Genomic DNA, 24,209 nt, shown 5'->3' with positions numbered 1-24,209 from the left:
CCTCTTTTCCTCATGTTGGGGTGGGCGGCCACCCGGTCCTAGCCTAGTGGCTTGGCGGGGGGGCTGGGACTACGTGCCACGGCTCCGCCACGCTTCCCCAGCGCGGTCTCCCCGCCCCCAGTGTCATGGCCCGTGTGAGCTTGGAGAAGGCTGAGCTTTCTTTTCTTTTCTTTTTTTTTTTTTAAAGATTTTATTTATTTGACAGAGAGAGACACAGCGAGAGAGGGAACACAAGCAGGGGGAGTGGGAGAGGGGGAAGCAGGCTTCCCGCCGAGCAGGGAGCCCGATGCGGGGCTCGATCCCAGGACCCTGGGATCATGACTCGAGCCGAAGGCAGACGCTTAACGACTGAGCCACCCAGGCGCCCCAAGGCTGAGCTTTCTGAGCATCTAGGAGAAACCGAGCTCAGTCTGGTGCTCTGTCGAACCCCTTAATGCTGTAATTTAAAAAAAAATGTATGTATGTGTGTGTACACACGTTGTATTATACATATATGGATATACATTTATATCACACACATATTTATATACTCTACTACACACACATCTACACGTATATTATACACACACACACCTATTTTTTTTTCCCCATTTAAATTTGATTAGAACTCTTCTTCTGACTGCTCTGGTTTTACCCAGAACCAGCTGGGGAGGGAGGGAGGGAGAAGTGCAGAGCCCTCCCCACTTCCACTTTGTCCCTTGTCCCCAGACATACCTGGAAAACCCCAGGGTTTCTCAGAACACAGCCCTTAAGGGCATCACGAGGCCTTAGTTCCCCAAGCTGTGGGCGCTGACACACCAGCCAGGGACTACCAGCCTGTCCCAGCCTCTGTGACTAGGAGTGAGGGCTCCTGTCTTGGGTCTTAGGTCCAGGGGACAGAAGGCGCTCAGGGCCCCATCTGTGCAGACCTCCCAGTGACCCCAGGCTGGCCCATCTGCAGCTGGTGGCTGGTCCCGAGCCTGCACTGAGCTAGGGATAGTGGGACCTGGAGGCCCCGCCCTGCACCCCACTAATTCCCCCAAGGGCTGGAGCTTTTGCAAGAGCTCCACCTCCAGAATTTGAGGACAAAACCAGCGTTGCCCAGAGACTCAAAGGACCTGCTGGACTCAAGGTTCAAACAAGGACCTAGGATTTTTGGACGCTCATGTTCTCAAGTTTGGGAAGTCTCTTGGCAGGTGAATTTGTTTTGCAGCCAGGACTGTCCTCACATAGGCTTTTCTTGGGAGAGACTCCCAGAAACCCTCCTCCAGAGTGGAGGCCTGGGTGGGGGCGGAGGGGGCTGGCTTGGGCCGGGGTGTCTGGGGGATCGTGGTGGCTACTTCCTCAGGGTGTTGAAACGCTTCATGCCTGCACATCCTCCCTGGGGTGACCATCAAGGACAGGCCGCAGGGTAGAGTGTTGGGGGACATGACCCCGTGACTCCCTGTCCTTTGCATTCATGCCTCCCTTCTTCCCTTCCCCCACAAAGAGGCCCTGATCTCATTCCTGGCAGGGGACAGCCACGCGACAAGGAGACAATTATATGCACAAGATGATTTCAGCTGGGGACAGGTGTGAGGACAGAGTGCAGCATGCTGGTGACTGGATGGCTGAGCGGGCAGGGGAGGACTCTTGGGGGAGGTGACATTGAGCACCCTCTGGAGAGAGAAGTCCCCCTATCCATATACCTACCACTCCTTGCCCGGTCTACTCTCCTGCCCTAGTGTCCTTGGGACCCCACACATGCCCTGCTCTTTTGTGGGTCCTTAAAGTTGCAAGCAGTGTTCCAGTGTATGCTTCTTCCAGTAAAACTCTGGGTAAGCACCATCTCTTTGTTTCCTCTTCCCTTCCACCATTAGCTGTAGGAGGGAACTCATGTAGTGTAAGGACAGGGCACCCATGACAGGCTGGGAGCAGCCCTCCCGTGTCAAGGTGTGGCTGCTGGAACGTGGCTGGATTTTCTCACTGCCTGCCTGTCCCCCCGCTTCTCTGAATTAAATCCCTGCTTTAGAACAGTTAGTAAAAGCCTCACATGGTCCATGAGTGCCAAGAACCTACTGGATTTTTTCGGGGAGGCTTTGGTGATTTAGGTGCTCAGGTGCCTCTCCCAGGCATCTGTGCAAACAAATTATGGCCTGTTTGAAGGACTGTTGGGCTTATGAGGAACAGTAACCCACTGAAAGTGGCTCAAGTGAAGGGAAGGCCTAAGACAAGCAATCCCTAGATTCCAGGAGATTCCAGGCCAGGACACAAAGCAAGGCTGGGCCCCGGTGGGCTAGATAGGAGAGAAGGACCATAATGCTTTTCCTCCATCTCTCAGGGACAGCCTGGTTGTTCCCTGTTCCTCTGTCAGCTTGCTCCCCCCCACCTGCCCCCCCTGCCTCCTCTCTGCTGGCCCGTGCCCCCTGCTCCCCCAGGATGCTGTCTGGCAGGCCTGTGGCCTCGGCTTGCCCTGCCACAGCTCTGCTGGCCGCCTAGAGGGGCTCATGGCGGGATAAGCCTAAAGGTGGGGCATCAGACCACTGGGCTCCGAGGCCACTGGGGACCCTGGAGGGGACAGTTTCAGCTGAGTTGATGGGGCAAGAGTATGACAGCGGAGTCAGGGAGCCGCAAGTGGAAATCCCACATTCTCTCAAGAACGGTGGCGGTGGGCACAGCAGAGTAGCTCCCAAGGCAGCAGGACTGAGAAGAGAGTCCAGGACCTGGAGGCTTGGATACATGGTCAGGTGGGGGGAGGAGGCCAGGAAAGGGGGAGACTGGCTTTCTTCACCCATGGAGAAATAGATAAGAATGCGCATCACTGATGGGCAAGATCTGGAAGGGCCGGGGGGTTCAGAGTTCAGGGGCACACGGGAGGAGTGGGCCTGGCCCAGAGGAGGGATGTTCCTTCTTCAGAGGTAGGGGAGAGGCCTTGGAGACTCAGAGACATTGAGGGGGGCAGTCAGCTCGGACTTGCTTTCCGCCCCCGATTTCCATCCTGTATTGAGCCCCAGGATGTCTTGGGCACTGTGCTAGGGGCTGAGGACATGCAAGCCAACCACAAAACCCCTGGATCCTGGCCTACGGATCTTACAATCTAGTAGGTTTAGCAGATCGTGGTCCCGTATTCCTTCATCTTCAAGCCTTAGGGGGATGCACTTCAGCGGTCCTCATGGCCCCCTCAAACAACCCAGCTGCCTGTCCAAGGAGAACCATCATTCCTGATTGGAAGTTCTACTTTGTATCTGACCCCCTGGAGCAGTTTTAGTTCCTTCCCAGTGAGGAGGGCTTGTCACATGGCTCTAGGGGGGCATGGAGCAGACCCACTTTGCAGATGTCCTCACTGAGGCCTTCCGAGCCTGCCTGCAAGGCCCCTCAGCCCAGTAGAAACAGCCAGTAGCCTGGAAGACGTCTTTCCCCACAGCATCATTTTCTGTGTAGCTGCAGATAAGTCCTTCCCTCTGCCCACCAGACCCCCTGGCCCAGAGACTCATGAAGTGTCTCGGAGGTTGCCCTCTGCCCCCCAGCACTGCTCCCAGCCTGCCTTCCCAGGCCTGGGCCTCTGGCATCTGCTTTATCAGGATTCTTAAGAGGGATAGCTGGTTTCTGTTCCATGCCTGCTCCCTCCTCTCTTGCCTGTGTATCTGCTCTGGTTTTAAATAGCTTATCTGAGCAGCTGGACAACCACATGGGCTTATATGGCGTGGGCTGCATGTCCCTTTAGCCCTGTCCCCGGCACCTGCCAAAATAGCACCCAGCACCCCCCGTGCCCCCGCCGCGTCTCCGGCTGCCCATCCCTCCCACCGCAGGGCTTGGCTTACGGGGCCCCAGCCCACAGGCCTGCTTAAAGCCCTCTCCATCCCCTGCCCTCACCCAGTCCCCGCTGAGGCTGAGCAGATACCTCGGGATCTGTCGGCAGCTCCTGGTTTGAGGTAAGACTCGGGCACGGCTCGAGATGGGGAGAGCAGAGAGGAGAGGGAAGATGTCTTGCAGCCTGGCACCTTTCCCAGAGTCTGCCTGCGTCCACACTGCGGGGATGTCAGAGTTGCTGGTGGTCCACGTTCCCTCCGAGAAGAGGCCACACTTTAGAGGAGGTGTCGCCGGGATGGGACTCCGAGACTAGCGCCATAGGGCAGCAGCGACCCTCTGTTAGCAGTCAGAGCCTTGGATCTGAGTCCCAGACCTGCCACTAAAGATACTGTGTAGCTGGAAAGTCTTGGGTGACTACCTTTCTCTCCCTGGGCCTCAATTTCCTCATCTGTAGAATGGACGAGATAATCACCAGGCCTCTGCCTGCTCAAAAGACAATGAAGCTCTAAGCAACGGGGCCTCCCCCAGATTGCTCGGTCCCGACCCTCACCTCCAGGCCCAGGGCCCCCTGAACCTTTCCAGGCAGGTCCTTCTGGATTCAGAGCAGAGCAAGACTGCGGTCGTATCAGTCACAAAGAGGGCCTGGTGGTCAAATTCTCATCTCCAGCAAGTCAGTAACTGTCTTGGAAGCGTTGAGAAAGAGCACACGTGCAGGGCAGGCAGGGACCTCTGGAGCAGCTCTGCAAGCAGACAGGAGATGTTCGTCTGACTTCCAGAGCCAGCACCACCCCCCTCTGCAGAGAGAAAGCACTGCCAAGCAGCACTTGGGGGGCTGAGGGGGGAGAGACCCCACCGCAAGGTCCTCTCATGGGCTGTGAGCCCAGCTCCAGGGGTCAGAGTCTAGCTGCCCCCTGCCCCCAGGGTCTCTGCGAGTGTGACCCTTGCCCCACCTCATCCCGACATGCCCTGGAGGGACAGACCTTGCTCAGGGTCTGGGAGTGGCAGAGAAGGTCATATTCCCTTGATTTTCAGCTTCTCCTGGGCAGGCGGAGCAAATGTCTACGGAAGTGATTGCCTGGAGTGCAAGGAATTTCAAAGGACATTCCGGGCCCTGTGCAGTTGGGAAGCCACCTGACCTCCAGAATTCCTCCTCTGACCCCAGTCTCACAGGGCAGGTCCTCTGAGCGGCTTGGGTTACCCACTGGCCCGCCTCAACCCTGTCCCCTAGCTCTCCTGGTGGGCTGACAGCTGCAGGCTTGGGAGGAGTCCAGCTGGATGCTGGGGACAAGGGCTGAGGGTTGGGGCCTACATTCCTCAGAGACTCAGAGACTTGTTTCTGCAAGACGGGAACTTGAAGCTCATCTATTTTATAGATAAGCTAATTGAAGCCTAGAGAGATTAAGTGACTTAGCTAAGGTCACACAGCAAAAACTGGGTTTTAAACCCAGATCTTTTTTTTTTTTTTTAAAGTAATCTCTATGCCGAATGTGGGGCTTGAACTCACGACCCCAACATCAGGAGTCTCCCGGTCTATGGACTGAGTCAGCCAGGCACCCCTACATCCAGATCTTTTGACCTTATGGCCATTGTTCTTTGTGCCTTGTATTGTTTTTGACTTACTCCTCCAGGAAGGTGACCCTGATCTCTTGGCTGTGAGGGAGTTTGGCTAGAAAGCGGTCTGTGGAAGCAGGTGAGGGTCTGGGTGTGAAGACACAGCTGCTTTGCACATTCTCATTCCTCGCCTTGCCAGGGTCCTGACTGGATCTCATTCCAAAGCTGTAACCTCAGCCCATCCCCTGCCACTTCATCTGTCTTGCCTTTGGGCCATTGGCTTGGCAGCGTCCTCTCGGGTGAATTCAAGCCCTTCCCTGCTCTCCATCCTTGCTATTTTTAGGAGTTGGATGGTGCTCCCGGGAGCAGGGAGAGGGCTCCAAGCTGCTCTTTCTTCCTCTGAGCCCCTGAGCCATGGCTGGTGGCTCTGAGCTGGTGGGAGGGCAGGGCAGGAGAGGACAGAAAGCTAGAGGCCACATGCCCCATGCTGGCATGCATAGCTCCCCTGAGAAACTTCTCTGTCCTGCCTGAGGTGACAGACTCCTCCCAGGGTGCTAGTCCTGGCTACTGCCCTGGGGCTTGGGGCAGAGCATATCTGGGGTTAGGGGGCTATTCTCTTTGGCCACTCTCATCCGAAGACCCATTTGGAGATGCTCTGGAGTTTGGGTCTTTCTTCAGCACAGTGAGGGTCCATCCTCCTGCATGACACCATTCATGCCGGCCATCTCTTCTCGCCCACCCCCATCCCAGGGGAGCCAAACCGTGGCTCAGAGTTCCTGTCCAAAGCTCTGTGTAAACCCTCCCTCCCTGCCCCCACCCTACTCCTGCAGAGAGAGCTGGGGAGGGCCCTGCCGGGCTACAGGCGCGCTCGTCCTGAGCCCAGCAGGACCGGACAGCTCTGGAGCAGGTTCAGATGAGCGGCCAGCTCGAGGCTGCCACGGGCACTGGGTCTGGGGGAGTTCTCCACGCAGAGGGGCAGTCGTGAGCAGAGGCTCCTTCGGAGTTCCTCAACCTGAAAGCGGCTGCCTGGCAGCAGACATCACCCCACCCCTCCAGAGCAGGGACTGTCCCTGGGTGTCCGCAGGTGGGTGCCTGGGGCGTCACTCCAGGAGGATGTGCAGGGAGAGGTGGAGAGGGTGGTAAGCGGTGCTCTGTGGCCCCGTCCCTGTGGCTTGGGTCAGAAGTTGGTGGCTCACGAGAAGCCTCACTGAGGCGGCTGCCCTCACACCACCTTACCCCTCTCCTCGCTGGGGCAGATGGACAGCTTTCATGCTGCCCAGCTCTGGGGGGCGCCGTTCAGCTCTCAGCCAGTGTGAGTGGCGCCCCTGGGCGGCACGTTGCTGTGGCCCAGGAGGGTTGGGTTATAATGGGTATTCATCAGGGGTCTGCTCTGGGCCAGGTACTTTATTAGCTCTGAGCCCCACAGCCTCCCCAGCGGAGGAGCCCTTTCACAGAAGAGGGGACTGAGGGGGAAGGAGGTTACGTGACCTTTCCAAGGTCACAGGCAAATGTGAGATGGAGCCAGGATTCACATCTGGGTTTGTCTCGCCCCTCCCTGTAATTGCATGGAAATACAATAAAACCTGACATTGCCTCATGCTTTCCACTTTCCTTAATGTCCACTTACTCCTCATAAAGACCCCTGAGTAGCCAGGATGTGTATGCTGTATCTCCGTGGTTCGGAGGTGTTAAACAAAGACTTGCCCAAACACACTCAGCAAGCTGATGGAAGAGGATTCGAATTGTCCTTTCCTATCCCAGTTAAGGGAGTATCTCAAATTGAGTTCCCTGGGCAAACATTCTTTAATTGGAATTTGTACTGATCGGCGGTAGTTTAATGTGAAATCCCGAGATGATACGGGTCCCATGTACACTTTGCCCAGTCCCCCCAACGGTACATGTGCACATCTGTGGTATGGATCGAAACTAGGACATGGACTTCGCTACAAACCATAACCTGACGCAGACTTCCCCAGCTCTACTTAGACCAGGTGTGTGTGAAATTCTCTATGGTTTTAACCTGCGTAGGCTCATGTGTTCATCACCACACTCAAGACACTAGACCGTTCTAAAACCACAAAAGTCCTATGTGCCTTTTTAAAAATTGTTAAGTATTCTCTACACCCAAGGTGGGGCTTGAGCTCAACATCGGAAGATCAAGAGTGGCCCGCTCCACGGACTGAGCCAGCCAGGCGCCCCTCCTGTGTGCCTTTCATCACCATGCCCACCTCCCCTCACCTTCTTCCACCCCACACACAGCCCTCGACAAGCACCAGTCTAGTCTCCATTTCTATAATTTTGCCATGTCAAGAATGTTACATAAGTGAAATCACGTGAATTGGCCTTTTCCTCCTCCGTGAGGGTAATTCCCTGGAGATTCACCCAAGGTGTCTCGAGTATCACTGGTTTATTCCTTTTCATTGCCGAGACATAGTCCACGCTATGGATGTGCCACAGTCCGTTGAACCAACCTCCCAGGGGAGCTTTGTGCGGTGACGAGCAGACCCCATGGAGGGGGGCTGCACAGCTTTGCTGCCCTGAATGCCTGGCAAGGTTGTGGGCTGGAAAGGTTGAGAAACTATAGATACATTGTTTTGAGAGTTACAATGATTTGCACCAGAACAGGGACATTCCAAAAGGTTTGCCTGTTGAGGGGCAAGGAGTGAAATGGGCATCGGCTGGTTGCCCTTGTGGTGATCTGGGGGTTACTATCCCCCCCGACAGAGGAGGAAGCAGGCTCCTCACTGCAGGTCACAGGGCTGAGGAGGGGCGGGCTTGCTTCACCAGCCCCCGCCCCCCCCAGGGCCTCTCGGGGTGGCAGCCTGGGGCTGAGGACGGGCTTCCCCTTCTGCCTATATTGACATTTTTCTCTTTCTGGAAGGAGAGCAGACACCATGTCTGACATGGAAGAGGTGGCGGAAGAGTACGAGGAGTGAGTATCTGGAGCATCCTGTCTGGGGTGCTGGCCCTCTCCCCACCCCGCCCCTCACACCTGGCCCAGGAACCAGCTGGGATGGGGAGGGGAGCAGCTGTGCCCGTTCCGGGATCTGGCCTCTGCTGCGGATCCTGGGCTGGCCACAGGCTGGGAGACTTTTGGAAATAAAGAAAGCTCAGCTCCCAGGGTCAGCTGGGGTCCTACCTGGCTACGAGACTAGGAGGCAGAAGAGCTTAGAAGGTGTGTCTCCTGAAAACAGATCCGAGACGTTCAGTGGCTATCCTGAAGCCACAGAGCTGATCATGCCCCATAAAACCCAAATCAGAGCTCACTGCTAGCACTTCATCTTGGAACCATATTCCTCCCGAAGTGCCCTGTCCACCACCCTTCTTGGGGACACCCTGGGGTGGGACACTGGCAGCCAATCTAACAATGATCTCCTGGAGGGTGATGCTCACCAGGAAGGATGCAGAGGTATCAGGATATCAGGATACAGAGCTCCTACCCTCATGGAATTTGCTCTCCTATGGGATGTTAAGATGTCAAATGTTGGAAGTAATCAGCCAAGAGGGACCGGGCTTGGAGGGTGGGCTGTGGGTAGGGCAGGAGCTCTAAGGAGGGGGAGAGCAGTGGGGGCTGGGGTAGTCAGGCTTACCTGTGTCGGATTTGGATAGGGAGCGAAGGGTGAGGGCAGGGTATTCTAGGGTACAGTCTGGCAAAGCTCGTGCAGGGAGAGAGTTGTTAAGCGGGCAGATGCTGGAGAGACCAAGCAGAGGTTTGCTGGGGACCGTGGCAGGAGGCCCTGGATGAGAAGACTGGGCCCGTTCGGGGGTGCCTTTGTAGGTGGGCCTAGGAGGGTGAGCTCCATGAGGCAATGAGGGAAATAAGGAATGGACTTACCTTTGGGGAAAGACGAGTGTGTGCGTGTGGGGTGCGTGTGGGGTGCTGACAGCATCTTTTGCATGGCAGGGAGCAGGAAGGTAAGCACACGCTTGTGTACTCATTCGGATGAAAGGCAGCCTGGTTGGAAACTGACCCACCTCTTGTCTCCTCTCTTGCGGCCGTGGTCTTCTCCCCTGAGCAGAAGAAGCTGTGGAAGGTACGGAGCTCGGGCAGAGGGAGGGCCAGAAAAGAGAGATCCCGGGAATCCAGTATCCTGTCACTGCCCCTCACTCCCAGCTGAGCCAAGATCCATGGCTCCTAAATGGGAATCAGTCCTAGCCTTGGTTGCTCAGGTCTTAAGCAAAAGGTTTAAACCTGTCTCGACTGTCCATCATTTTGTTCACACAGAATCGCCACTTTTTCCAATTAATTATTTTTTTGATTTTTTCTCTAATTTTTTTTCAACCATGATAAGTTTTAAATGCATGTACAAGTAGCAAAAATAGAATTATGCACCACCCTGCTTCCCCAAATGCCCAGCATCTGGCTTTAAGAATCATCAACTATGGCCAATCTTTTTTCATCTATGCTTCATCTCCCCTCACTTATTTTAGAGCAGACATCCCAAATCATCCCCAGACTTCATATCATTTCATGCTTAAAGTTCAGTAGGTATCTCTAAAAGATAAGCACTATTTAAAGAAAAACATAACCATGACACCATTATCACCCCTAAAAACATTCAGCTTAATAATTTTTCAAATGAGATTATGGAAGTGTTCAGTTACCTGAAACATTTTTAAAAAGATTTTATTTATTTATTTGAGAGAGAGAGAGAGAGAGCACGAGTGGGGAGGGGGAGAGGTAGAGGGGGAGGGACAAGCAGATTCCCCAGTGAGCATGGAGCCCAACACTGGGCTCGATCCCTGAGATCACGACCTGAGCTGAAACCTAGAGTTGGACGCTTAACCGACTGCGCCACCCAAGCGCCCCTCTGGAACATTTTAGATAAGCATGAAGACATCATTATCTTTCGAAAGTCCATTTTGACCCATAGACCCATTCCTACTCTGATCTGTTCTCACAATTCTTTCCTTAGCTTTATGCCTCATATCCCAATGAAAGAACACCCTAACCTTTCTCTCTTCCTGAGTGTTTGACACATGGAAGTGACTAAGAGGCCTCACTCCAGTCCCCACCCAGCCCCCCAAGTGCCCCAGAATAGCCCTCAGTCCCCTCAGGCTTCTGCGCCCCAGGCGGGTTTCATCCTGCCCCTTAGAGGCTCAGCAAATTCTTAGAAGTATCATTTCAGCACACAGCGTGTGGACATCAGAAGAAGGGGCTCCCTGAAGGTCTAGGGAGAGAGCCAAGCGCTTCAGTAGCTGTCCCCCTTCTTCCTTACGCCTTCTAGGGAAAACGAGGAGCCTCTCACACATTTAAGGCTATTCTAGGGTGCCTGGCCAAAGAGTAGACACCAGAGCAACTCACGGGGGAAACTAAGAGGGGCCACTGGAGTCACCTTGGTTTTCAAGGAACACCAAATATGTCAGAAGCTCTCTGAAATATTTTTTGAATCAAAAATCCAGCTGGTCCACTTTTTTGTTGTGTTCCCTGCACATACGCTCGATACGGTGGCTTTTCCTCTGCTTTGGAGGACTTGCCGGCTCGTGAATTTTAGGGGGTTGTATTTGAGATACAGACCTTTGAATTTGGGACTAATCTGCCTGCTACACACAGTAGGCTTTGGCTGTGAATTAACAAAATAATTCTCTGCTGCGACGGTGGACTGAACTCCATGTAGCATCTGCCTTGCTTGCAAGGAATGGACTCCACCTGCCTCCCACATAGCTAAGTCCCCGGCTATAAATGACCAAGAAGGAGCAAGGTCTAAATGGATGGCCACTGAGCCTACAGAATGGACAACAGCTTGTCTCTTCTTCCAGGAGAGAAAGAGTACCAATTGCTGTAAGCTCTTCCTTTGGGCAGGTATTTGCTGACTGTGGGCTGGTCTGTTCCCTGTGTTATAATGCTGTGCCTTCCTTTGACGGGGCTACTCCCTTCAGCCAGACCAGGCACATCTGCCCTGTGCCGTGCTCTCCAGTGGGGCTTTCACAACTGTGGCTCCTGGAAACTGGAGATGTTCTGTGGGATATCAGAGAGGCTCATTCAGGGTAGGAACACGGGAGAAACTGGATGGCAGTGCATTGTTCCCACTCTGCTCTTCGGGGCCTCTGTCTCCGTGTCTGGAAGCAGAGCCGGAAACGGCCGGTTACCGCTTACTGAATGACTCCCAAGTGCCAGGTAACAGCTGGGTGCTGCACGCATGGTAGATCATTTCATCCTTACGTCGACGGAGAAGGGAGGATGATTATTTCCATTTTACTGACAAGGCACCTGGGAAGCTGCTGAGAAGGGACTTGCCCAAGTTGCTAGACGTGGTGAATCAGGAATTGGAACTGGAGCTTAAGTCCAAAGCTCACGCTCAAAACCATGCGCTGTCCCGCTGCTCCCGTCCCCGTCCTTCTGCTCCCAGACTAACCTGTCTTGCTTCTCCCCTTTGCTGCGGCCACTCCCTGACCCCCAGAAGAGGAGGACTGGAGAGAGGACGAAGACGGTAGTACAGCTTTTACTTTCCTGTGCTTTCTGCTCCCTGCTGTCCTGAGCCTGGCCCTGTTCTGTGGTGGGGGACGGGAGGGGGGGCAGGGGCGGGGGCAGGGGGGCAGGTGTGGGTCAGTCACTTCCTCCCAGCCTCAGAGGGGCCAGACCACTGCTTCTTCCCCTGGTTCCTGATCTTTCTCCTGGGCTGGGTGGTGGTGGGAAGGACCCGGGCTGGCTTGTCCCCCAGCCTGCTCTGAATGTGGCCACAGAGGGGGACTAATATCTGGAATGAGTGGCCTTTCTCTGCCCCTGCTGCACATACTGGGCCCTCGCTCTGAGCTGGACAGCACCCAGGCAGGGTGGCCAGGGCGTGAGGGGCCTGGGGACAAAGTTATCTGAAGAGCAGCTGGGGGAACTGGAAATAGCCAGAGCAGAAAGGACATGACGTCAGCCTTCAAATGTGCCCTGCTGGGGGTGGGGGTGGGGGGCCTGGACTTGTTCCCAGTCCCCGGGGATAGGACTAGGGCAAGGGGGACAGACTTGGGCTAAAGTTGAGTAAGAGCTTTCTCATAGTCAGGTCCCAAGCTGCGGTGGGTGGTCTGGGGAGGCTGGGAGTGCCTCGGCGAGCACGTTACCTGACCACTGGATGAGGATGGGGGGTATTCTACAGAGAACTGAAACATTAGATGGGGATGGGGGGAGGGGTTAACAACATGGCCTGAAGAGGACCCCCAAACTGGCCATACTCTTGCTGGCCAGCCTTCTCCTCTCACCCCTTCTGGAAGGATCTTCTTTGAGGTAAGGATCCTGAAGGGGATCAAAAAAGAGGCATCCCCAGGCCCAGACCTAGGACAAGAGGACAGGGAGCATCAGGCAGAGTGACTGGTGGCCGGTGTTTCTTTCACGACGGCCCCTCTCTCTCCCGCCCTGAGGCTTTTTCTTCTCCCTCTGCCAGGAGGCCGCCACATGTCAGCCCATCCGTCAGTGAGCATTCCCAAACACCTTCCACAGGCAGAGCCGCGTGCCGGGCGTCATCCTGTCTTATCTGTCTACTCCAAGTGCCTGACTTGGGTGGGGTTCATATCCTACCAAGCAGAGGGATGAAAATAGAAAAATCCTACCAACCCTGGACAGTACAAATGTCTACAGGGTGGGCATCTCATCCACCCACCCACAGTCTTGCTGGTTTGGTTTCTTTTAGATATAGCCGAAGGGTCCCTAGAGTTCCTGAGTTCAGGGCAGGAGCTTTCCCAACACCGCACCTTAAGCAGGATACATCCTGTGGTGTCAGATGCCTGGGTGGAACATTTGGGGTGGAAAGTTGGGGAATGGGGTGGAGTCATATTTCCAGGGAGGCTGTTGGGGAAAGGCGCTAAGTCAGGCAGAAACAGCTATTAGCCACCAGACCTCCCCGCCCCCAGCAATGAGCCTTGCTAGGCCTGCAAGCCCTTCTCCGCGGGTACCCGCGGCACCTACCACACCCTAACGCCCTCCCACCTCAGACTTCTGGCCCTCCCAGTGGCTTTCAGGTAGAGAACAGGTCTCCATGCTCAGAAAGGCCCACTTCCAGTTCCCAAACTCCGGGAGAGGCAAGTGTAGAACAAAAGGACTCTTCACAGGCCGGATCATGCCCTTCTGTCATGGTTGACCAGGGTCAGCAAACATTTTCTGTAATGGAAGCAGATAGAAATATTTTAGGCTTCGTGGGCCCCACAGTATCTGTTGCAACTACTGAACTCCGCTGCAGTAAGGCAAAGGCTGCTATAGGCAGTACCTACATGGATGTGGCTGTGTTCCAATAAAACTTTATTTACAGAAACAGTCTGGGGGCCAGGTTTGGCCCTTGGGCCATAGTTTGCCAACTTCTGGTTTAAACCTGGAACTGAGCAGCCCCTTGTCATTCATATCGGTGACCCCAAAATTCATCTGGATCCTGGGTGTTGCTAACTTCCGTCCCGAGCCTTCTCCGATCTGGGTTCTGCCTGCTAGCCTAAGTAGGGGCCTGGGTGTTCACTGTGTCTGGCTCGCTTCTCCAGAGCAGGAAGAGGCGGCAGCAGAAGAGGCTGAAGGTGAGGCTGAGACGGAGGAGACCAATGCAGAAGGTAAGGGTCTGTCTGGGGTGAGGGTGTGACAGGCTTTGTCCTGGTGCTTCAGGACGTGGCAGGAGCCCCCAGAGGCACCCCTGTGGCACTAGGAAATATACCTGGAAGCCACGTTCCAGCCTGTGCAGCCGCACATCTTGCCTGGGCTGGGATTCAGCTGCCGATGGTCTGGTCAATGACCTTGACTGTGTGCTCCTTTCATGTCAGGCAGAGCCTTGCGCCCAGGGGCATGTGCGTGAATAGACATCCCCTGACCACGGGAGCCGCAGGGTGCACTTTGGTTAGGACCTGTGTGTGGGGGAGACTCTTGGCAGGGGGACTTGAGCCTAGAACAAGGATCTTATTGATGTCTCATGTTCTGTTTAGGAGATGGACAAGAAGGGGAGGCTAAAGAAGCTGAAGGTAAGGATTGTTGGACATCAGGAGAGAGGTATTGGGGTGTCAAGGGAACCCCTACAAGCAGCTTTGGGGGGAGACTGACCACAGGGCTTCCTCCAGGGAGGTGGGCGAGGAGGGGCTCAGGGGAGGGGAGGACAGAAGTTGGTGACCATGCAGGTTTTGGGTGTTGGGCTCCAAACCTCTGTCCCCCTCATTCTAGAGAAGTTGCCTGGGTGGTGCCCTGTGGGAGAGGGGACCAATGTCCAGTCCCCATTCTGGGCAGGGCCCCCAGAAGTCACCTACTCATACAAGGCTCCTGGAACTCAGGCAAAATCACTTGTAATGTGTGGTGTCTATAGGATGAAATCCCAAGACATAGATGGTCCATGTGGTGGGTCACTGTGGTGGTCCTTGTCATGCGGCAGGCTTTGGCAAGGGTGCAGTGGTCCCAGTCACGTCTCCGGAGGGGAGGGGCCAGCTGGGTCTTGTCCTTCAGCTTCCCTCCTGGAGGCCAGGAAGTCCAGGGAGCAACTAAGGAGTCAGAGACCTGGGTGGGGACCCTGGGGCCAGGATCCCCTGGGACAGTGCCATGGGACCCTTCCTCACTGGGAAGCAAAGCTGCCTTGCCCAGAATTGGCGAATGAGAAAAGTCTTGGAAATTTCACTCTGGGAGTGTGTGCTTCCTGTTAGGACCCAGCTGTGCCCTGAGATGTCCCCCCTGGGAGCTGCTATGGGAGAGCGAGTGTGGGGTCTGTGACCCTGCTGCTTTAATTCTTCATGATGCTCCTGGAACCAGGGATCCCCAGGGCTAGAAGGAATTCACTGTGCAGATGGGGAAATGGAGGCCCGTAGGTGCCCAGCTCATCAGGGGCAGATCTGGGACCAGATCTGGGGCCTCCTGACCTTGTGGCTCTGTGCTTCTCTCCAGATGGCCCAGTGGAGGAGTCCAAACCAAAGCCGAGGTGAGTGGGACACACCTGTGGTGAAGCCCTGAGGGATGATTAGGGCAGGACAGAAGGGCAGTATGGCCCAGTGGGCATGGGCTGCGGGGTGCGGCAGGCACAGGCCTGGTAGTACAGGTTGTGTACTGCACGAGAGTCGGCGTGAGGAGAGCGGGGACTGAAGTCCACCCACACTCCATTACCAATTGCGTACCCCGTCGTGGACAGCACTGTGTTCATCTAGAGGAAAGGGGTGGACTAGTTGCGGCCCTGGACAGATGCCCTGTCCTATCCCAAGGCTGGAACACCTTCCTCTGTAGCTCAGTTGGGACCTGAGGGAAGAGGGAAGAAAATCTGGGGGAGGGACGCCTGGGTGGCTCAGTCAGTTAAGCGTCTGCCTTCGGCTCAGGTCATGGTCCCGGGGTCCTGGGATCGAGCCCCGAGTCGGGCTCCCTGCTCAGCGGGAAGCCTGCTTCTCTTTCTCCCACTCCCCCTGCTTGTGTTGGGGCTCTTGCTCTCTCTGTCTCTGTCAAATAAATAAATAAAATCCTAAAAAAAAAAAAAAAAAGAAAATCTGGGGGAGCCAAGTAATGACACTGTGCCAGCCTGGGTGGCCTCACAGTGTCGCAGAGGAGCGGGGCAGGGTGGCTTGGGTCCACACATGTGAAAGCACCTGCAAGCTCTGGGTGTCGGGGGAGGGGGGAGCAGGGGGGAGGGGTTGGCCAACTAAGGTTTCCCTTTCTGCGATGCTCAACCTGTCAGCAGATGGCGTCTCCGCCCACACTCGCAGGCTTCTCCCCGTTTCCATGGGACCTCCTGAAACCAGCCCCGGAGATAATCCCAGCTCTGCTCATTTGTCCAGAGCCTTTCCCTTTCCTGGCCACCTGAATGGCCACTGCAGTATCTCATTTCAGCCCCACCCAGACCTGAGGGCAAATGGGGAAACTGAGGACCAGAGCCCACTGGACCTGGTGTCACAAAGCAAGCATGCGTTGGGGCTGGGACCAAACCACAGGACTCCAGGGCTCATGGGAGATCCTGTGGGGTCAGCCACACGTGTCGCAGCTTCTCCGCTTCCTAGCTGTGTGGTTTGAGCACGTCCCTACCTCTCTGAGCCTCAGGCGTCTTTGGCGAGAGGGCGGTCCTACGTTGCGGGTGTAGGGGGAGGATGAATTGAGAGGGCACGTGTGAGAGAGCCCGGTGGCCCCGGGTGCGAGGTTGCTGTCCTTGACCGTGATGTGGCTTAACTGTTGTAGCCGCGCTTCCGCAGGAAGGGGAAGGGCCCTGCCCGCCCGGGGCACCCACAGTCCGCTGGGGCCACGGTGGGGATGACATTCACGGATTCCCTCCTCTTCTCTCCAACAGGCCATTCATGCCCAACTTGGTGCCGCCCAAGATCCCCGATGGCGAGAGAGTAGACTTTGATGTGAGTGTGCCTGTGGGGAGCGCGGAGGCCCCGAGGAGGCCTGGGGGCCTGGCGGGGGGCGGGGTGGGGTGACTGGCAGGTGGGATGGTGCTCGGCACAGACCTGGCCGGGCCTGATCCTGGGTTCAGGCCGCCGCGGCCCCTTCCCGGGCCAGGCCCCCAGCCCGCCCATCGCTTCTGCTCTGCGGAGGGTGCTCCCTACCCAGCCGCTGTCCTCCGGACCCGTGGGTGCGGCAGCCCTGAGCGTGCTGTGCGTTCGCAGGACATCCACCGGAAGCGCATGGAGAAGGACCTGAATGAACTACAGACGCTGATCGACGCTCACTTTGAGAACAGGAAGAAAGAGGAGGAGGAGCTCATCTCACTCAAAGACAGGATTGTGGGTGTCCAGTCTCCCGTGGAAAGGCCCCCAGAGGCCGCGCACTCTGTCCTCCCCGCTTTGTGCTAGGCACCGCCTCCTCCGGGCAGCCTTCCCTGGGGCCCCTGACCCTGCGGGAAGCGGGCTCTCCCCCAGGATCCCTGCGGCCCGGAGCCGCTCCGGAGGCCCTGCACTGTGGTTTCTCGGGTCCCCGCTTCCCTCCCCACCAGACTGGATGGTGCTTGGCAGCTGGAGCTGCTGATCGTCTCTGGGCGCCCCGGGCTCTGGCTGTGGGATGACCGGTCAGTTGGCTGTCGTCCCACCTCGGCCCCTGCCTCCCTCCCACTGGACCCAGCTCCCCCCACCAACGCAGGGAGGGTGATGCGGCCTCTGCTGGGGAGAGCGGAGGTTATTTGGATTCCTTTGTTTTTCTCCCCACCACACTCGCTGTCGCGTTGGCACACGGCTGCGCGGCTCCGGCTGGCCCCCCCGCTGAGGATTTGGCCATCTGTCGGTGAACACGCAGCAGGGGCCGGGGCCGGCGTGGGGCCAGGGGCATAGCAGTCAGGGGAGACGGGAGAAGCCCGCCTGACGTTTGTCAGATCGTTGAGGACAACCCCATGATGAGTGATGGTCCGTGTAGGCCGTCTGCGCATGCCCGCTGTGGCCTGTCTTTATTTAGCCGGGGCCTTCGGACCTGTCGGGGGGCCGTCTGCGTCCGCGCCCGCGGAGCTGGCTGAGAGCGGAGGCCCTCGGAGGCAGGGCCTGCCCTGCCCTGAGACTCGGTGGGAATCATCCCCCGTGGGCTCTCTTGCCGCCGCTTTCCCCGCTTGGTCCCGGCACCTCGGACGACACCTCCTCCCTGTGCACACACTGGGCAGGCTTGGCCTCTCTCCCCGCAGGAGAAGCGGCGGGCGGAGCGGGCCGAGCAGCAGCGCATCCGGAATGAGCGGGAGAAGGAGCGGCAGACTCGCCTGGCTGTGAGTGACCCCTAGTGCAAGGCCCACAGAACCCCCCACCGTGCTTCCAGCTCCTTCCAGGCCCCCCAGGCCCCTCTGTTTTCATACACACTGATTCAGTCCACGAGCCCCTGGTGGGGTGCTGGGCATTGTTTGGATTCTGATGATACACAGTAAACAAGACAGAAATGTCTGGGTCCTCCCGGACTTAACTATTTTTTTTTTTTTAAGATTTAATTTATTTATTTGACACAGAGAGAGAGAGAGGAATCACAAGTAGGCAGAGTGGCAGGGAACGGCAGAGGGAGAAGCAGGCTCCCCGCTGAGCAAGGAGCCCGATGTGGGACTCGATCCCAGGACCCTGGGATCATGACCTGAGCCGAAGGCAGACGCTTAACGACTGAGCCACCAAGGTGCCCCCGGACTTACTATTTTATAAGACCCTCCGTCCAGCAGTTCCACGTCTGGGTATTTACCCGAAGATGCAACCATGAATTCGGAAAGATATCTGTGCCCCATTCACTGTAAGCTTCTTAATAGTAGCAAAAACATGGAAGCAAGCCATGTGTCCGTCGATGGAGGAATGGATAAAGAAAATGTGTACACACACACGCACACACACAAAGAGGAATATTACTCAGCCATAAAAAAGAAGGAAATCTTGCCATTTGTGAGAACATGGATGGACCTTGAGGGTATTATGCTAAGTGAAATAAGTCAGACAGTGAAGGACAGATACTGTATGATTTCACTTATATGTGGAATCTAAAATGAAACAAAACCAAAACCAAAACACCAAGCTCATAGGTACAGAGAACAGACTGGTGGTTGCCAGAGGCAGCAGGTGGAGGTGGGTGAAATGGATGGAAGGGGCCGAAAGGTACAAAACTTCCATTATAACCCAAGTAGGTCCTCTCCAGCCTTCTTCCCTGCCCTTGTGCCGGCTCCCTGGGAACAGGAGGGCCCATGGCCCTCTTCCCGTATTGCTGCTGGAGGTCCTTCCAGGGCACCAGGCCTCCTTGGGGTGGGGGTGGGGGGCTCCCTGCCTGAGGCGGGGACAGGAGCCACACCTGGGAATCATTCTTCCCTCATTCATCAACAAAAGTCTTCATGCTCCCATGTGCCGGGCCCTGTGCTGGGGGTTCCCCTCAGGAGGCTTCTTGCCCGATGGAGAGAAAGCGCCACTCAACTGACCCATAAAGACCATGGACTTCAGCCCAGTGTCAGGGGTTTGTGCCCCCCCCCCCGATTTGCTCTCTTCCTCCCCCCCCCCCCCCCATGGAAACCAGGAAGAGAGAGCCCGACGAGAGGAGGAGGAGAACAGGAGGAAGGCCGAGGATGAGGCCCGGAAGAAGAAGGCTTTGTCCAACATGATGCACTTTGGGGGCTACATCCAGAAGGTAGGTCAGGGAGCAGCAACTGTCTCAGGGGGTCCTGGCGTATGGGGAGGAGTGGGGTGTCCACAGACTTCAAGTTGGATTCCAGGAGGAAATTCCCACCTGGTGTGAGAGACCGAAGCCTCCTCCTGCCCCCCCCCCGCCCCCCGCCCCCCGGGCTCTCTGCCTGACTGTGGCTTTCCCCAGGAGGGGCCTGCTGGGGTGGGGGCTGCAGGCAGAGGCCCCCCCTCATGTCAGCGGTGCCCGGGGGCCCCCAAGCTGGCTGGCGCATCTGGAAGAGCCCCGTGCCTAGAACCAGAGCTCTGGTACAGCTGTGTGGCCTCGGGCAAGCTCAGAGCCTCAGCTAGCTCACCTGTCCAGTCGCTTTAATGGTGTCTGCCCTGCCTGCTCGGAGATCAGATGGGCTCCCGTGGCAAGCATCTGTGTCCCACACAGCTGTGAGATGGTTTATTCCTGCGGACTCCCTCAGCTCCTAATTTCTGTGTCCCACTCCTCCTAGGTACTCCATTCTCAAGGGAGGAGAGGAAATAAAACATTGATTTTCTCTAGGCAGTGGAGAGATCAGAACATTTTCTTAGATTTCTAAAGTCCCCAGCTCAGAACCAGACCAGCCTGCCTGCCTCCGCCCCCACAGCGACCACTCCAGCCAGACTTTTGGCGAGGCCCCGCTCTCTAAACAGTCCGTGCCTCACCCCCAGACTCCTGTCCTAATAAACAAGGTTGCCTGCAGGAGCGTCTGAATCACCTTCTCCTTCTCCCCTGTCTCTCTGCCTTTGCCTCCGGCCCTGTGCTCTGCTCTCTCTCTGCGTCTCTGTCCGGGTCTCGTTCTTTCTCTCTGGGCCTTTCTCTCATGGTGTCCTGGCCCTGCAGGCCCAGGTGGGTACAAAACCCTCTAACCCTCTTCCTCCTCATGGTTTTGGGGGCTCCCTGGGAGGGGAGGGTGCCTGCCTGGAGGGGAGGAGTGTGGAGAATGCGTAAGTGGGAGGAGGGAGCCGGGAGAGAGATGGAAGAATTTGGAGAGGCAAAGGAACACAGGACTGAAATGGCCCTCCTTGCCCCGGCCTCAGTTTCTCCTGGAAATCCATGCAGTTGGTGGCGTGGGTGTCTCAGGAAGAAGAGGATTAGGACCTAGTCCTTCTGCAGGCCTTGTCTTACTCCCTATTGGGTTTGGGGTGGGTTAGGGGAGAGGGGGTTTGTGTTCTCTAGCCAACGCCCCCTGCTTGTCACCCTCTCCAGACGGAGCGGAAAAGCGGGAAGAGGCAGACAGAGAGGGAGAAGAAGAAGAAGATTCTGGCTGAGAGGAGGAAGGTGCTGGCCATCGACCACCTGAATGAAGATCAGCTGAGGTGGGGGCTGGTGGTCCTCGGGACCTTGCTTACATCTGCGTGGGGAGGGCAGGCGGGGCAGAGGGCACATTCTCCACATAAACCACCAGGGGGCGCTGCCATACCACATATTTTTTCCCAAGACTCCGGTGGGAGTGGAGTTGGGAGGGAGCCGGTCAGGCCATCTCAGTGCTTTGCCTCCAGGGAATAGGGAAAGAGAACTGAACAGGCACCTCACCCCTCTGAGCTTCTCCTTACCCACCTGCACCCAGGTGGTGGGAAGGGGGATTGGACTACGCTCTATAGTGCTGGAAGGGCTTTTCCCTCTTCCCCCCGAGCTCTGCCCTAGCAGCCCCTGGTACCTGTTCCTAAGCACTGGGCACTGCCATCTGGGCCCCATGCTGAGCCAGGTGGGCTGGGGGTCCCATTAGCAGGCCTGGAGGTGGGAAGGAGGGCTGGGGCCTCTGGGGGCTGGGTCGGATTTGGGATAAAGGCAGATGAAGACCCTTCCTTATCGTTCCCTGTCCCTCCCCCGCATCCCCACTCTGGCCGGTGCAGGGAGAAGGCCAAGGAGCTATGGCAGAGCATCTACAACCTGGAGGCAGAGAAGTTCGACCTTCAGGAGAAGTTCAAGCAGCAGAAATACGAAGTGAGCCTGCTCACTGCTGCCCTCCCCCATCCCATGCTCCTCCTGGTTTGATCAGGTCCCGCGCTGCCGCTGCCAGTCAGGCCCCTTTCCCCGGTCCCTGTCATCCATCACCCACGCCAACTCACACACCTGCCCGGGTGTCTTGTCCCTGACAAGGCTGCGCGTCCACCCCTGGGCTACAGCTTGTTGAAGTCTGATGGTTCACTGGCTGGGGCTGAGCAAAGACCCATTTCTGGGGTTCCAGCCCTGGGGGGGGCTCCCTCCCTCTGTCCCTGAAGGCCTTGAGGCAGCAGCTCAGATGCACTGAGCCAGACGGGAGGAGTAGGATGCACAGAGCCAGGCCTCTCGGTGGAGAGGAGGGCTCACAAGAGAGGTAGCCCCTTCACCTCTCCCTACGGCCCCTGAAGCCCCGGTGTGGGCGCAGCCAGCTGAGCCTCCGGCTCACAGCCCGGAGGGTCCCAGGTGTACAGACAGCCGGCAAGGATCGGCTCAGCCGGGACGGGTCCTGCGCACTTCCCCGGGGGGCCCTTCTGCCTCGAGGAGTCCAGCTTCCCTTTCGGGGCCTGCTTTTCCTGCATCTCGCATGTGACGGGCCCCTCCTCTGAGCACAGCTCAGGCCCCCGTGGCTGCAGAGAGGCAATTTTGTGCAGTGACAGTGAGCAGGGACTTCGGAGCCACACTGCCTGGGTTCTGTAGCTAGCTCTGCCCCTTACCGGCTGTGTGACCCTGGGCAAGTCACTTACTTTTCCTTGTTTCCGTTTCCCATCTAAATGACAAGGATGCCGGCAGGCCCTATTTCACAGGGCTATTGTGACGGTTACAGAGGTAACAATAGTAATAATAACAGTAATAACGTGTTCCAAGCACTGTTCAAGCACTTTTACATGTACGAAGTTTTACCTCACAGTAATCCTATGGGTTAATATTTGGGAAAGTGCTCATAACGGAACAGAAAATGCCGGGTACCCCACTAAGTGCTCGGTAGCTATTAGCTACTATTACAGTCTCTCCAGGCCTGGGCCTTCCTCTTTTCCTCTGGTTCCATATTTAACTCTGCAACTGGCCTGCCGGGCTTGGATTTGGCCGAAATACAGGGCGGTGAACTGTGGGTGTGGCCCATGGGGGTGCTGCCCCTCTTGAGCGACTGGGCAGGAGTGCCTGGGGAGGGGGGTGTCTCGGGCTGGGCTGGGGCTGTTTGGAGGGCTTCCTGAGGCCCAGCCTTGCACCAGATTCTCAGAAAGCCTCTTTATGCCACCCTTGTCCCAAGCCCTCCTTGGCTCTGGGACCCCCACAGTGACAGGCCAGTGGGGTGGTCAGGAAGCCTCTCCTCAGCTTCTGCGTGTGGGACCTGGGCCCTTCTGGATCTCTAACCGTTCTGACCCTCACAGCTTCGCTGCCTGGCCTCCTCTCCACCTCTCCTCCTCCCTCCCCTCCCCCTTCCTCCTCCTCCCTCCTTCCCCTCCTCCTCCCTCCTCCCCCACAACTGTGTTAAGCCGGCTTCTCCCTCACCCCCAGCCACCTGGGACCTGAATCAATGAGCTCCAAAGTTACTCTATCTTTCCCACTTACAGATCAATGTTCTCCGAAACAGGATCAATGATAACCAGAAAGTGTAAGTTTCTAGGTCCTTCCAACACCCAGCCCTGCCTCCTCCTTCCCTGTGTTCCAGCCATCCCACTCCTCCTCTGAGGGCTCTGGCTCCCACCCCTTCCCCCTCCCCTTCAGGGCACAGGCTGCTTCGGCCTTGGGCTCCCCCATGATCACTGCAGCAGGGCCCGCAAGGACTCCCTCCAGCCTGCTGCCCTACTCTACATCTGGAGGCAGCTCCAGGCTGCCCCTCTCAGCCCTCCGCATCAACCCCCTCTGCCTCCTCCTTGTGGAGACCTGCTGCCCTGGCCTGGGTCCCGCTTCTGACTGGGCCCTGCTTCTTTTGCAGCTCCAAGACCCGCGGGAAGGCCAAGGTCACTGGGCGCTGGAAGTAGGGGCAGCAGTTCCCCTTCACCATAGATCCTCGCTGTGTCCCCGCCCTGCTCGCCCCCAGCTTCTGGGGCCCTCCTGGGCATGGGAGGCAGACTCGGGTCTGGAAACCAGGAGCTGGCCCGGCTGGGAGCTGCTGTTCGTGCCTGTACCCCCACATGCCCACGCATGCCGATAATAAAAGCCAGCACACATCGCATGCCTTGTCTGTCAGCTCCCCTTCAGAGGGAGGGAAACTGAGGTGAGAACCTGTCTCACAGTGAGTCAGGGCCCAGAGCAGACCCTCAGGGACACAGGCCCCTGGGAACTGCCAAACTCAAAGGAGCCCCCTCCCACCTGCTTGGGGAGGGGAGAGGGCGGCTGGCCCCGGGGGAGGCACAGGCTTACTCAGGGCCCAGGCCTCACGACAGCAGAAGGGCTTGTGACGGGAGCTGCTGTGAGTCACCTGGAGGCCCACTGGGGGCAAGCGCTGAGTGCGGGGACAAGTGTTCCTGTCCCTGTGTGAGTCACTCCTTGGGAACAATGGAGGCCTTTTTGTATGGGCCTGTTTTCTTTCTCTTCCTGGCGGGGGACTAGGAAGCAGGCGTCTGAGGGGCAGGGAGCCGATGAGGGAGGAAAGAGGGCCGGTTTCATCAGGTAGCTTTTCAGGCAGAGATGAGCTGCTGAGAGCCATGGGCTGGTCCCGCCATTTGCAAGTCCTCTAGGGCTTGAGTGTAAACCAGGGCCCACAGGGTCCCTGAATTGAAGAAGATGGCATGGCGGCATTGAGCCCAGTTGGCAGAAGGGAAACGATATGGGATGGGAGAGCACCTAACTCAACAGCTCCCTAGAGGAACCCCCTGAATGTGGTGCTCCCATGACTCTGCTCCAGCTGCTCCCTCTGCCTGGAAGGCCTTCCCTCAATTCTCCACTTGTCATCCACCAAAGGGAGCCCCACTGTCCCTGGGAAGCCTTCCCATACTCT

The 24,209-nt window shown here is 56.9% G+C and overlaps 1 protein-coding gene across 3 annotated transcripts; it reads left to right on the top strand.

Moving 5' to 3' along the window:
- Window positions 1–16: 16 nt before the first annotated feature.
- Window positions 17–23,442, top strand: TNNT2 (troponin T2, cardiac type). 3 transcript variants are annotated; one of them, XM_078078256.1, is made up of 17 exons: window positions 17–1,175; window positions 1,493–5,458; window positions 8,201–8,251; window positions 9,224–9,234; window positions 9,339–9,353; window positions 11,721–11,750; window positions 13,771–13,836; window positions 14,203–14,238; window positions 15,143–15,176; window positions 16,521–16,581; window positions 16,843–16,959; window positions 17,841–17,918; window positions 19,187–19,297; window positions 20,531–20,640; window positions 21,178–21,268; window positions 22,840–22,880; window positions 23,205–23,442. In XM_078078256.1, exons 3-17 carry the CDS (start codon window positions 8,214–8,216, stop codon window positions 23,248–23,250), a joined length of 885 nt encoding a protein of 294 aa, XP_077934382.1. In that variant the 5' UTR covers window positions 17–1,175; window positions 1,493–5,458; window positions 8,201–8,213; the 3' UTR covers window positions 23,251–23,442. The 3 variants fall into 3 exon arrangements, with proteins under 3 accessions (XP_077934382.1, XP_077934380.1, XP_077934381.1); XM_078078254.1 differs by lacking the exons at window positions 17–1,175; window positions 1,493–5,458; window positions 8,201–8,251; window positions 9,224–9,234 and having other exon boundaries at window positions 9,313–9,353; window positions 11,724–11,750; XM_078078255.1 differs by lacking the exons at window positions 17–1,175; window positions 1,493–5,458; window positions 8,201–8,251; ... (1 more) ...; window positions 9,339–9,353; window positions 11,721–11,750 and adding an exon at window positions 12,414–12,884.
- The last annotated feature ends 767 nt before the right edge of the window (window positions 23,443–24,209 follow it).

The sequence above is a fragment of the Halichoerus grypus genome, chromosome 7, assembly GCF_964656455.1.
Source record: "Halichoerus grypus chromosome 7, mHalGry1.hap1.1, whole genome shotgun sequence".
Classification (NCBI taxonomy): domain Eukaryota; kingdom Metazoa; phylum Chordata; class Mammalia; order Carnivora; family Phocidae; genus Halichoerus; species Halichoerus grypus.
The sequence above is the reverse complement of the archived record's forward strand: the minus strand, read 5'-3'. Positions and strand labels throughout refer to the sequence as shown.

Excerpts from the sequence above, each read along its gene's own strand:
- TNNT2 (XM_078078256.1), top strand. The coding sequence starts at position 8,214 with ATGTCTGACATGGAAGAGGTGGCGGAAGAGTACGAGGA. Across the intron at positions 13,837-14,202 it reads GGAGGAGACCAATGCAGAAG|GAGATGGACAAGAAGGGGAG; the intron begins GTAAGGGTCTGT and ends TGTTCTGTTTAG. Across the intron at positions 15,177-16,520 it reads GAGTCCAAACCAAAGCCGAG|GCCATTCATGCCCAACTTGG; the intron begins GTGAGTGGGACA and ends TCTCTCCAACAG.